We start from the raw sequence: 14,061 nt of genomic DNA, 5'->3' as shown, positions 1-14,061 counted from the left end.
ATGGAGAAAGTTTAAGTTGTATATAGCCTGTAAATGTAGATATAACTGTGTATGTTGTAAAAAAAAAAAGCTGGGGACAAATGTGTAAAATTAAAAAATTTATAAAAAATATACTTAATAAATTGTATTATGTTTACAAAATGTCTGGAGACGCTTATATTTATTTCCGTATTGAAGTAATTTCAGTACATTACTGAATACTTTTATTATCTTTGTTATTTATGTCTGCAATTAACAAATTAACTATTTTAATTAGCAGTTAATCTCGAAATCGCCTGAATATAATTTTAAATTATAGTATACAAAAAAAAAAAGCATTTATTGTATGTCGTAAAAGTTAATTAATAGGATCATTTATAGATAGTAAATGCCATTAAAAGTATTATCACATACTACACCATCACTTTCCAATTTTACTGCATTCAAGAAAAATATTTGTTAATATTCTAAAAAAATATTTGTTATATATAAGAAAAATAATACTATATAAAAGCAATATTTTTTATAAAAATATATAATTTGACTGACTTATGAAATATGAGTGAATGTCTAAGTGATAATAGTTTATTGAAATGAGTCAGTGGAGCATATGAAAGAAAGTGATAGTATATTTTCAAAAGTAATAAAACATGATGATACCATGAAATGTCATATGAACTCAACTTTATAAATAATTTTAAAATCCACGTAATATTTTCCTCCACTTCCAAATGGACTTAATCCTTTGCATTAAATATATTTTAATCTCGTCGGTCCTCTGCACAAATATATTTTAAGTTTTACGTCTATTCATGTGTAAAAAGTATTTTACATTAAAATACAAAGTATTAGAAGCTAACTATACAGATTTGTTTTCGGGATTTTTTTTTCAAACATTCAATGAGCCACACAGCTGGTTAATTAGCAATTAACAACAGCTGTTAGTGGGCGTCACCCTCAGGGGGCGGGGCTAAGAGGTGACGTCACTTATAACACTAATGGTGGAACATTTCATATCTTAGTTGATTTAAATGTATATTAAAATCACTTTTTCACAACATAAAAGTTAAAACTCAATGTCCGACGGAGACTTGGGAATTATTTTCATATTTTTTTATTACGATATTAGAATTTGTACATATCGTTCTCTCCATTTGTATTGTATTTTTTAAATTTGTTACATAAATATACTTCAAAAAGTATGAAAACAAAAAGACAAATGTAATATAAAACAAAAATAAAAAATCTGAGACAAAAGTAAATACCTGACTCGAGGAATATCTTTTTTTCTTCTATTAAACATAAAAGGTCACGCCACAAAAATAATTAAGTTCAACCCATCATTTTTTTGTTTTCATTACTCTTAGTTACAAATACAAAACTACATTTGCACTTTGATAAAGGAAAATTAAAGTTGTTGGCCTTTGGTTACCTCAAAGTTCGCACACGTCCAACATTTCATATACAATTCTCACCAACCAAAATAAAAAGTAAAATAAAACTCCACCGTCCTCTCGATATATTCTACCAGACAATTAAGTCGTTACATATTTCCATTGCCCATAAATAACCTTATGATCACCAAATTGATCTGCAATCTGACAAAAAACCTTCACACGACACATGCAAAAGTAACATACACTGCGTGACCTTTGACCTTTAACCATTAATAGACTTCTTCGTCGTGTAAAAAGTGGATTATTTTGACTGTTGATGTGTCAGTACGGTACACATTGCAGTTAAGACTGGCATCAGGCATCAGAGCGGGCAGCTATGATAAACATGCACACACTGATAAAGCATAAAGTTTAATTAAATCTAAAACAATACTCTAAGATTAAACCCGATTTACCTGCAAAGAACCTCGGATGAAAAGAAATGCACATAAAACGATCCTCGATACATAAAGTCAAGGCGTGTTTAAATAAAAGCAGGAACAAATAAAAAGATGAAAAGCAGGAATATAGAAAATTAAATTATTACAGTATGCAAAAAAAATAAAATAAGAGTAGTTCACCACATGTAAACCACTTGTTAGATCTCATGTAAAAATAACAATAGAATAACCCTGTGATCATGTGGCTAAACAAAATCTATTTGAAAACCCCTCTTACCATTAAAGTTTATCAGAAGGAGCAAAAAAATAATGATTGTGTGTGGAGGGTCGAGAGTTTTAGGCAGCGCTGTGATGTCATAGAGGAGGAAGGGAGGAGGCCTTAAGGGTGGATGTCATAGAGGAGGAAGGGAGGAGGCCTTAAGGGTGCTGTGATGTCATAGAGGAGGAAGGGAGGAGGCCTTACCGCCTCCGTGCAGGTGTCCCAGGTGTCACATGCTGTTGATGAGGCTCAGTGGTGGTCGGTGGACCCAAAAGGTGACGCCAATGCTCCAGAAAGGAATAAAAAAAGGTTCTCTCTCTCTCTCTCTCTCTCCCTCTCTCCCTCTCTCTCTCCCTCCCTCTCTCCCTCTCAGTGGCCTTCCTTCTGCGTGTGCATTTGATCTTGGATCATCGTCAGCATCTCCTGCATCCGCCTCAGCTGTGAGAGAGAGAGGAGACACGTGTTAGAGCTTTCCAAAATTAATTACGAACGCGTGACGGAACGAGACAAATCAATAACACTCGGGGGGGGGGGACTCTGGAACACGTGACCTGAGCTATCATCGGGGCCACCGGTTTATCGTGGGGGGGGTCTTTGAATTTTTTTGGGGGGGGGGGGGTCAGAAGGCTCAAACTCAAATATGTGTCACACGTCACGACACACGACCTCGACCCGTCGTCGTGCTTTTTGTATCGAATATTATAATAATTTACCATTTTTCCAAAAATATTAATGTCACAGTTCAGGATTATTATAAATTCGTTAAGAAAATAAGTGTCACAGTTTCCCACGATGACGTTTTGCTGATTTAGTTTGAACGATTATAAAAAATCAATAAAAAATCCGCTTCTCGTGAATCGTCCGTCGTCGCTCAACAAAATAAAACAACTTGAAAGAATTTAACTCTTTATTTGATCAAATAAATAGGTTGCGTGGGGGGGGGGGGGGAACGACCAATCAGCTTCTCTTTTTTATAGATTACTATGAAAACATTTCTGCGTCATCTAGAGTTACTTTATCTAACAAGTAAAATCCTAAAACTTAAAAACAAGGAGCCTTAAAAAATGAATCTGTAATCTACAGTTTTGTTATTTATTCTTCTAACCAAAGCCCAAAGAAAACCATTTATGACATATTTCACACCAAAATGTTATTTAGCCGTTAAATATAATCACTGGGGTAAACATTATTGCCCTGGACCAAGTGTTAACCAATTATGCAACGTTGTTCTTTTCCTTCCCAGAGTTCATAGCAACAGGACGTTTAGAGGGAGCGTAACGAGGGCTTAAAGGTACGACAGTCGCTCCGTGTTTTATGAGGCTACTCATCGTCAGCCTCAGAAAACACGATCGCCATCCTGGCTCTCGGCCTCAGAGGGCTTCGTCGGCGAGATCCCTGAGGGGCGCGCCGGACTCGGACCCCCCGGGGGGCTCGGCGCCGCGTTCGGCCTCGTGCTCGCGGCGCGTGTCCGGCGGCCGGCGGTCGGCGTGCCGTACCTCCTCGTCTTTCTCCCGGATGAGCTTCTCCGTCTCCTCGCCGGGCGCCGCCGGGAGCGGGAAGTCGGTGCCGCTCTCCCTGGTCAGCTTGCTGCAGAGAGACGTCACACACACACACACACACACACACACACACACACACAGACACACACACACACACACACAGACACACAGACACAGAGACACACAGACACACACAGAGACACACAGACAGACACACACACACACACAGACACACACACACACACACACAGACACAGAGACACAGAGACACAGAGACACAGAGACACACACACACACAGACACAGAGACACAGAGACACACAGACACACAGAGACACAGAGACACACACACAGACACAGAGACACACAGACACACACACACACAGACACACAGACACACACACACACAGAGACACAGACACACACACACAGACACACACACACAGACACACACACAGACACACACACACAGACACAGAGACACACAGACACACACACACAGACACACACACAGACACACACACACACAGACAGACACAGAGACACACACACACACACAGACACAGACACACAGACACACACACACAGAGACACACAGACACACACACAGACACACAGACACACACACAGACACACAGACACACACACACACAGAGACACACAGACACACAGACACACACACACACACACAGACACAGAGACACACAGACACACAGACACACACACACACACACAGACAGAGACACACAGACACACACACACAGACGTCACACAGAGACGTCACATCAACTCTTCATCCCCTCCCTCATGTTCATTTCATGTTTATGTAACTCTGTCATAGATGTCATGTGACATCTGGTCACGTGACTTCCTGGAGAGTGATCCTCCCCTTTGCTCTCCTGAAGGTTCTTCACCTTTTTCCCCCCCGTGACATTTTTTCTTCTTTTATTTTTTTAGGGAGTTTCTCCTGATCCGATGTGAGGTCAAAGGTCAGGAGTGTAAAGCCCTCTGAGGCACATTCCTAATTTGTGATATTGGGCTTTACAAAATAAACTAAATTGAATCACAGAGAGGCTAAAAATATGACTATATTTGCTCTTTAAATGTGTATATTAATTTATAAGATAAGACACTTCGTTATGAGCAGGTGGACAGTAGTGAGCATCGAGAAGAATAAAAAAGTTTTAAAAGCAGCAAGAAAAAAATCCAACAGCAATATTAAATATAGACGGAATACCAGTCTATACAAGGTAAACATAAAGTGTGTTATTGTGTCTAACATTCCGTACTTGCGGTTGCGCTCCTTCACCACCATGCGCGTCATGTTCTGGATGCAGTGCGCCCGGTAGTTCTCGTAGTGCGTCTCCCGGGTCACGTCCTTCAGGTCCTGCATGTGCGTGCGGACCAGCATGTTCCTGAGCTTCACGAAGTCACAGTGGGCCGAGTTCTCCACTGCGGGGGAGGGGCGTAATGTCAGACACACACACACACACACACACTGTAACCGGAGGAGGAGGCCCACCTTCCACGATGCCCCAGGGGTAGAGGCGGCCCCGGACCCGCTTCCCTCTGGCCTCCACCACCGTGTTGCTGCCGATCACCGCGAAGGGGATGCTCTCCTGGAGGAGAGAGGAGGAGGAGAGGAGGAGCAGAGCGTTACCACGGCGCCTCAAAGAGGAGCATCTGTGTGTGTGTGTGTGTGTGTGTGTGGGTCCGTAGACGAGTTACGGTTGGACCGGCGAGTGGTGCAGTGCAGTGTGTGTTTATTGTCGTTAATACGTCCTCCTCCTCCTCCTTTTCCTCCTCTTTTCCCTCCCCATCTCATTTCTGCTTTACTCTCAAATCCAGTCTACACTCCATATCTTGTCTAATAACTTATGAATAACTTCTCATTCACAGTTCATATTCTTCTTCTTCTCCTCCTCCTCCTCCAGTTCATATTCTTCTTCTCTTCCCGTGTCGGCTGCAGTCAGACTCGTTGCTTCTGATCGGAGGACTCGAGGCCAGAGAGAGAATCTGCTGAGTCGTCAGGGCTGTGAAGGTGTGTGTGTGTGTGTGTGTGTGACATCCCTCTGTGAGGTCGGCATGTTGAGAGTCGTGTTTTAATGGGTCAACATGTGATGAAACACGTATTGATGAAGCACCTGAAGACTCCCCGCGGCTCCGGCTCGTACCTTGAGCTGATGGTCCTGCTGCTTGAAGTCCTCGTCTTCGTCAGAGTCGCAGTCGGGGAACTGGTAGACCTTGATCCCGTACTGCTCGATCTCCTCTCGGATCTACGGGGGGGGGGGGGGGGGGGGGCACAACGTTTAAAACGGGCACAGAGTCGTCCGGTGAGCCTCGGTCTATCGTCTGGGGTCAGCCTCGCCTTGATTTTCTTCTTCTTGACCTCGGTCGGGGTCAGCGTGTCCGCCTTGGCCAAGATGGGGACGATGTTGACCTTCTCGTGAAGAGCTTTCATGAACTCCACGTCCAGAGGCCGGAGGCTAGAGGAGGGAGGTAGAGCACGTTGAGACACGATAAACCCCAAAGTGAACCCATACTAGGTCTATAAAACAGATTTCCCATGTATATGTGTAATCACACGACCTCACTACACTTATCACGTGCAATATGTGACGTATTATTAATATCTATATTTTAAATCTTTACATTTTAGCACTTTTCTTGTTCTTGTACATGTTACCACTTCCTGTATAGTGTTTTCTTTTATACTTTTCTTTCTTATTATAGTGTTATTTCTAGTAACTGTTGACTGAGTCCTGCACTAGATTTCCAATGTGTCTATCGCCACAAATGGTGAATAGAAACTTGAATTGAAAATATTGAATAGAATTGGAATGACAGTTGTTGGGATCGAGGGATAAATAATCCAAGATGTGTGTTCTTCTGCCAATAGACACGTCACTTTTCAGCCTCACTGTACTTATGTTATCAGCCTGACGTTGATGGGATGATGTCGCTAGCCAATCAGAGGTCACGCTCTCTGAGCATCTAACGCGTAATGACCGGCGCTCACCACCAGAGGGGGCCGTTTCTCCACCACCGGCTTTAAGAATGATCTGCAGCAATAGAGGTGGATCGCTAATGTGTTCTGAGCACAGTGCATGTGGAAGAGTGCATGTGGAAGAGTGCATGTGGAAGAGTGCATGTGGAAGAGTGCATGTGGAAGAGTGCATGTGGGACAGTGCATGTGGAAGAGTGCATGTGGAACAGTGCACGTGGGACAGTGCACGTGAGAAAAAAGCACCGCATCAGCACAAAATGAATGATTTTTCGTGAAAGTCCTGCAATGGATGTAAATTTCAACTCCATGAATGCTCTGCAACTAAATGCTGGTACACTAGAGATTTATGGCGGTTGTGTTTGTGCAGGAAATTAAAGGTTGTATATTTTAGCGTGCATGTAATTTAGGGAAAGTGAAAGGTTGGTGTGATGGGTTAACATGTCACATTCCCCATAACTAGGGGTGATAAAGAGAGAGAGAGAGAGAGAGCGGTGGAGGGCACTGAGCGTGTGTCCTACCCGTGACCGAAGGGGGAGATGAAGTAGAGGCAGCAGTGGACGCGGTTGTCCTGGATGTTCTTGCGGTTGAGGCCGCTCTCGTCCCTGAAGTACTGCTCGAACTGCTGGTCGATGTAATCGGCCACCGACTTCCAGCTGGAGCAGGAACACACACACACACAGGGACATTCAACACACACACTGTGACACCCCAAATATAGACACTACCGTTCAGAAGTTTGGGGTCACTTAGAAATGTCCTTATTTTTCAAAGCACTGTTTTTTTCAATGAAGATAACATTAAATGAATCATAAATACTCTCTTCATAGTTAATGTGTAGATGACTATTCTCTGGTTATAATGAAGTCTCTACAGAGGTGTGTAGAGGCCCATCTCCAGTGTTCTGATGGCACATTGTGTTATCGCCTTAGAAGACTAACGGAGGGGTAGAAAACCCTTGAAAACCCTTTTTATGTGAGCGCAGCTGAAAACAGTTATGCTGGTGAGAGAAGCTATGAAACTGGCCTTCCTTTGAGCCACAAGAAGAACAACATTAATATTTACAATAAAAATCATTATTTCTAACCTTGTCAACATCTTGACTGTATTTTATATTCATTTAGCAATTTATTTGATAAATAAAAGTGTGAGTTCTCATGAAAAACGCCAAATTGTCTGGGTGACCCTAAACTTTTAAGCATTTTTTTTTTTATAAACACGGCTAAAATGAGGGTATTTGTCTCGGTACCACTCGGTGTTGTTCACGGCGTCCCCGAACCCGGGCGTGTCCGTGATGGTGAGCTTCAGCTTGACGCCTTTCTCCTCGATGTCCACCGTGTGTTTGGTGATTTCTACGGTTTGTGTGATGCGCTCTGATGAGGGAGAAACACAAACAACACAAGGTTCAGACTCATGTCGACCAATCGGCTTCCAGGACTTTTAACCAAATTTAAATGACCAAGCATTTTGTGAAATCTCTGTGTTTAAAGGAAAAAGTGCGAAAATGTCGTATTTAAACTAACAATGAGAATTCCAAAGCATACAGTATAAAACCTTAAATGACTCAAATGAATGAGATAACAGTTTTATTAAAAGAATAAATATTTATGTCTTCTCAGTTGAGGTGCGTTCACTTGCAGCGCGAAAAATAGTAAAAGAAAAAAAGTATGAAAGAGCGAATGCCGGCTTATATTTTGAGCGTCATTCTTTAAAAAAGCATATTCATTATTTAAAACTCAGCGTTAATAAACATATCAATATAACACATTTCCATGACTTTACCAAAACTTTTGGGATTTGGAATAGACAACAGTTTTATTAAAAGAATAAATATGCATGTCTTTTCAGTTAAGGTGTGTTCACTTGCAGCGTGGAAAATAGTAATTTTGGGATTTGGGATAGACAGCAGTTTTCTTAACCCTTGTGTTGCCTTCGGGTCAATTTGACCCGATTCAATGTTTCACCCTCCTGTCGCCTTCGGGTCAATATGACCCGATTCAATGTTTAACCCTCCTGTTACCTTTATATTTACTAACATATTTTACCCTTGAGGTCAATATGACCCCAGCTATTAAAATCTCCAGAAAAGTATTAGAATTAATATTGTTTTCCAAGTTTAAGTGTGAGGTACTTTATGTTTGTTTGTTGACTCCCGAAAGAACACCGACATTAAACATTGAATCGGGTCAAATTGACCCGAAGGCGACAGGAGGGTTAAATATTGAATCGGGTCAAAATGACCCGAAGGCAACACAAGGGTTAAAAGAATAAATATTTATGTGTTTTCAGTTAAGGTGTGTTCACTTGCAGCGTGGAAAATAGTAAAAGAAAAAAAGTATGAAACACATTTTCCATGACTTTTCCAAAACTTTTAGGGCTTTTCCAGGACTTTAAACAAAATGTCCATGACCAAGCGTTTTGTGAAATCATGAAAAAGTGAGAAAATGTCGTATTTAAACTAACTGAGAATTAAAAAGCATACAGTATAAATACCGTGTGAATTAACATGTGAATAAAACACTTTTCCATCATGACTTTTCCAAAACTTTTGGGAATAATTTTTTTTAAAGGACGTTTCAAGGCCTGTAAATAACCATTTTAAAATGTCATAACTTTTCCAGGTTTTCCATGACCGTACGAACCCTGGTAATATCAACACATATGAAATAAAACAGAAGGTTCAGGTGTGTCTCGCTCACCTTCAGCATTGAGCAGCTTCCTGTCTTTATAGAGATCTGTGAGGAAGAGGCTGTTGACCAGGGTGGACTTCCCCAGGCCCGACTCCCCTTCACGAGGGAAAGTAACGAGGATTAAAAGACTTTAAAGTCTCTACGAAGAAGACGAAGGAGGATGAAGATCTCATGTCTGCTGACGTCCGTTTACCTGCCACCATGAGCGTGAAGTCGAAGCCCTTCTTCACAGACTTGCGGTGCACCTGGTTGGGCAGCGTCGCGAAACCCACGTACTCCTTGCCCTGGTCCTGAGAAAACACACACAGCATATTAATAATAATAATAATAACAATAATAATAATACACATTGTGCATCATCTCACACAACACGTTTTGTTCTGCGAGTAAAACTATTGAAATATATGTAATAACTTTCCTCACTTATGTGTTTATATATACAACGTATTATTACTGTAATTTAAAACTGTATCAGAAGAGAGGGAGAGAGAGAGAGAGAGGGAGGGAGGGAGGGAGGGAAAGAGAGGGAGAAGGAGAAGGAGAGGGAGAGAGAGAGGGGGAGAGAGGGAGGGGGAGAGAGAGGGAGAGGGGGAAGAGATGGTGAGGGAGAGAGAGGGAAAGGGAAGAAGAGAGAGAGAGGGAAAGAGAGAGAGAGATATCAGGAGATGCTGATGAAAGGTGGTTAAATGATGTTTACTGCATTTAAAACTGTACAAATCAGCACTTTTCTTGTTCTTGTGCATATTGTATTACCACCTTCTAGTGTTTTCTTTCATATTTTGTATTTTTTCCTTCTTATTCGTGACATTTCGAAACTGTGACTGAGCCCTGCTCTACTTTTACAATGTGACTGAACTGTTGGGGCACAAATGGAGAATAAAACCTCGAGTCTTGAGTCATTCGTTGATGTCAGAAAAGAATACGATTACAAAATGTGTCGTTTTCCTTTTTAGATCCCAAAAATAAAATAAAACCTTGAAATATATATACACACGACGAGAACGATTCAGCTCGAGTAAAATAAAACGATAGAAGCATCACGACCGTCTCAACTCCATCACCCCGTGTTCCACCAGAGGCGGAGCAACACACACACACACACACACACATTGCGTCTGCCTGCTCCACATTGTAGCCGAGCTCATCTCTCCCTCTCATCCCAATGTAGATGACACACTTACACACACATACACACACACACACACACACACACGGTTCCTCCCTTCTGGGGTTCTGGTGTTACCTCGTTGTTGCAGTACGGGTCAAAGCGCCCCCAGGGGCTCTTGGGCCTGGCGGGACCGACGAGCTCTGAACACGGACCCGCCGGCGCCCCGCCGCCTGCAGGGGGGGGGGGCCGCAAAGACGACGGGGTGCGAGGGCGGTCCTCGCCCTCAGCTTCCCCGTCTGCATCGTGATGATGATGATGACCGTGGGGGTGCTCGTGGTCGCGGTGGTCGTGCCCCCCCCCTTGGTGGTGGGGAGGGTCTTGCATAATGTTCTCCACCTCCGAGTCGTCTGACTGCTAGAGACACACGAGGTGGAGCGGAGGAACGGGGGGGAAATTAAACGAAAACAGAGGGCCGGAGGCAAAGAGAAGAGGTGGAGAAGTCAGGTTTCATCGTGGAGAGGATCGAGATCCGGGGGGGTAAAACTAGTATTGAATACGCGGTGTTAGTTGCACTTCATTTTTTACATTCTCCATCATGGATAATAAATGTCTGGACCACTAATGTGACGGCAAGAAAACAACCTTCTTTATAGTTATTAGAGACGTCAGGTAAATTTTTTTCATCGGGGGTAAAACACACCGAGCTATCGCTCTCTCATAACTAAAATAAAACCAATTAAAAACGTTTCTCCTGGAAGAGGAGCCGCAGCTCTGGACTCCAGTTACCAAACTGAAGACGTCTCCCGGCTCGTCGGGCGTGAGGATAAATTATGCACGATGAGGTCCTCAGGAAGCAACGAGGCGATATGAAGGCATCAGTCGGCTCTTAAAGTGACACTGCCCTCATGTTGTGCATCGGCCGAGTACGAGACCTACAACGTAAACGTATACGGTTCTAGTCTGTGTGAAGAATGACTAAATATACTTTTTTTTCAAGGCTCTACAGGTTAAGTCTCCTACTAGAGCTCAGGTGTTAATTGTACATGGCCCTTGGCGGCTTGAAAGACATGTGATCCCCTTTTCTTACAGAAATTGGCGAAAAATGTCCCGTGCTTTTATTTTGAAGGTATTTAATTAAATAGATTCATGTTGTAATATTGGAGACGTTTTCTTACGTACAATATTTCTACACTCCAATAAACAATAATCAAATGCAAAGAGAGTTATTGAACAATAAATGCGAGGAGTTTATAAAGTGTTTCCGGCCCTTTAAGAGGGCGGCCATGATGCCGATGTGGCCCACGGTGAAAATGAGTTTGGAGGGATAAAATGAGGAGTTCAGGTCTTTTTGGGGGGGGGGGCTCTGGTACCTGTTCAGCATCGTGGTGCCGGCTGTGATTCGGGGAGGCGGAGCCAGAGTCCCGCCGCTCGTCCGCTGAGCAGTGAGCGGCCTCGTGGTCACCGTCCTCCATTGCAACCGGGGGCGACGGAGCACTCTGCGATCTCTCGACCCAGAAGGGGAGGGAGGAGGAGGAGGAGGAAGAGGAGGAGGCGGAGGCTGTCGCGAGGAGGAAATAATAAGGTGCGCGAGGTTCAAGACGAAAGGGAGTGGATGTTCAAGAAAGACGAGAGAAAGGAGACGAAAAAGAAAAACAAATTTAATAATGCAAAAAGAAATTACGACATACAAAAACCACATGGCGCCGTTTAAAACAGGAAGTGGTTCGACGGCAGAGAAGACACGAGCGACGACGGAGTCGACGAGTTCGACGTTACGAGTTCCTCCGACATCGTCTTTCCGGCGTCAGCGACACGGAGGCCGTCGCAGCCCTTCAAAGTAAAACAGGCCGTCGCACTCCCGCCAAAAGGATTCCCGTTGCGTCTCGAGCCGATCGGGAGTCAATAATCGCGATTTGTTCGAGCGGCTCAGACGTTAACGTCCCCACCGGGAAGTCTTTGAAGTCTGAAGCAACATTTGAAACCCCCTCCATCACTTTTTAACTCTTATATAAACTAGAATGGCTAGAATGGGCACTCGCCCGGCTTTGCATTATGATTGATGATTTGGCATGAACATTGGCATTATTTGCATGCCAATTGTGCTATGGTATGGTAAGATTATGGTAAAGATGATTTCGACCTTTTCGACCTTGACACTTGACCCTTTGAATCTAATCAAATCAAAAAAAAATCAAATAATAAACAATAAAATCATCACATTCCCACCAAATTTCGGTTTTTTTTTTTTTTTTTTTTTTGCACATAACATGCAATAAAAAATAATAAATAAATCAAAACATAACCTTCCGCATTTTCAACATATATACAACATATATATATATATATAATTGCTCAAAATTGTTGATATCGGCCCCACCGTGGTTTATGCGCTCCATCCTCGGCGTGTCGCTTTAATTAAAGTGGGCTGGAGCGCTTTGGGGCATCGATAGGTTCACAGTGACCCGCTTCCCCCGAGCTCCAATCAGAAGCTCGGAGATCGATGTCCAACACGGCGACCCGGATAACAGAGAGAGAGACGCTCGATTGAAGAGCTTTAAAAACAACTTTGGACACGACGTTAGAATTAAATGTTCCTTCTTCTGTAACGCTTCCTTCTGGTCACATGACGTCTGTTATTCCGTCCGTCCTGGAGAGGGACCCTCCTCTGTTGCTCTCCTGAAGGGTTCTTACCTTTTTTTACCCCATTAATGTTTTTTTCTTGGGAGTTTTTCCTGATCCGATGAGGTCAAAGGTCAGGGATGCCGTATGCGTACGGATGGTAAAGCCCTCTTGAGGCACATTTGTGATATCGGGCTAAACGGAATAAACTGAAGTGATTATTATTTTTGTTTGATGTTGTTGGTACCGGATCATCAGATTGTAAATCTCACAACGGCCGTGCACATTAAAACCCACGAGCATTCATCTTTGGAAAAGCGTCTCACAAAAACAGTTGCATCACAAACTCCCCAAACCTCCATCTGCACACAGCCTCACCTCCTCCTGTCACCTCCTCTGCTCCTTTCCTCTTTACCTTTTTTCAGCACGTAAAGCCCTCTTCGTCTTCTCGCCTCTGCACACACGCCGCTCGTCATGCGGAGAGCGGAGAGCTGCAGCTTTTATACACGCCTTCCATCACAGAGGACACGGCGCCCTTCACACACACACACACACACACACACACACACACACACACACACACACACACACACACACACACACACACACACACACACACACACACACACACACACACACACACACACACAATGACCCAGACGCCCCATCAGCGAGACCAAAGCTCAATAATCTACTAACTAGTTGTAGAGTGGAGCTCATCGCCAGACACACAACACACTGATGGTCATTACTGACCCCCATCTGAATAAAACATTCATATATTAAACATAACCTGCTACGCTCATGAATTCTCCAATAAAAGCTCATTAATTAATTCATTAGGAACTATTTAAATACCGCTGCGTCGAGGGAACGTTCTCGTTCGTATGCAGATTGAAGCGGCGAGCTGCCGCTGCCGCGCGTTTGTATCCACAAAATAAATATCTGGGATCAAAATAAGTCGCCGGTAAAGTTTAACGGCGTCACCCGGATGAAACGCTTCTTTCAGGTCCTTGAAAATGTTCAACATTTTTACTCAATTTAAAAGTTTTTTCGAGGCATTTCTG

The 14,061-nt window shown here is 43.1% G+C and overlaps 1 protein-coding gene across 3 annotated transcripts; it reads right to left on the bottom strand.

Moving 5' to 3' along the window:
• Window positions 1–1,075: 1,075 nt before the first annotated feature.
• On the bottom strand, window positions 1,076–11,912 carry septin4b (septin 4b). Of its 3 annotated transcripts, XM_056440938.1 has the most exons (12): window positions 11,746–11,912; window positions 10,511–10,789; window positions 9,461–9,557; window positions 9,277–9,363; window positions 7,827–7,950; window positions 7,099–7,233; window positions 5,942–6,059; window positions 5,748–5,849; window positions 5,096–5,192; window positions 4,863–5,025; window positions 3,572–3,662; window positions 1,076–2,513 (listed from the first exon to the last, which is right to left on the bottom strand). In XM_056440938.1, the coding sequence occupies exons 1-12, from the start codon at window positions 11,845–11,847 to the stop codon at window positions 2,445–2,447; spliced, it is 1,464 nt and encodes a 487-aa protein (XP_056296913.1). In that variant the 5' UTR covers window positions 11,848–11,912; the 3' UTR covers window positions 1,076–2,444. The 3 variants fall into 3 exon arrangements, with proteins under 3 accessions (XP_056296913.1, XP_056296911.1, XP_056296912.1); XM_056440936.1 differs by lacking the exon at window positions 1,076–2,513 and having other exon boundaries at window positions 2,969–3,662; XM_056440937.1 differs by lacking the exon at window positions 1,076–2,513 and having other exon boundaries at window positions 2,969–3,662; window positions 10,511–10,786.
• Between the last annotated feature and the right edge of the window lie 2,149 nt (window positions 11,913–14,061).

Source organism: Pseudoliparis swirei, chromosome 20 (genome assembly GCF_029220125.1).
Source record: "Pseudoliparis swirei isolate HS2019 ecotype Mariana Trench chromosome 20, NWPU_hadal_v1, whole genome shotgun sequence".
In the NCBI taxonomy this organism is placed as follows: domain Eukaryota; kingdom Metazoa; phylum Chordata; class Actinopteri; order Perciformes; family Liparidae; genus Pseudoliparis; species Pseudoliparis swirei.
Note: the sequence above shows the minus strand (reverse complement) of the source record. Positions and strands in the feature narration are given on the sequence as shown.

What these genes read in the sequence shown, in the direction of transcription:
- septin4b (XM_056440936.1), bottom strand. Translation starts at nt 11,847, where the DNA reads ATGGAGGACGGTGACCACGAGGCCGCTCACTGCTCAGCGGACGAGCGG. An exon ending in ATCTCCCCCTTCGGTCACGG is followed by an intron (nt 6,060 to 7,098) that starts GTAGGACACACG and finishes TCCCTCCTCTAG; the next exon opens with CCTCCGGCCTCTGGACGTGG. An exon ending in GTGAAGGAGCGCAACCGCAA is followed by an intron (nt 3,663 to 4,862) that starts GTACGGAATGTT and finishes GTCTCTCTGCAG; the next exon opens with CAAGCTGACCAGGGAGAGCG.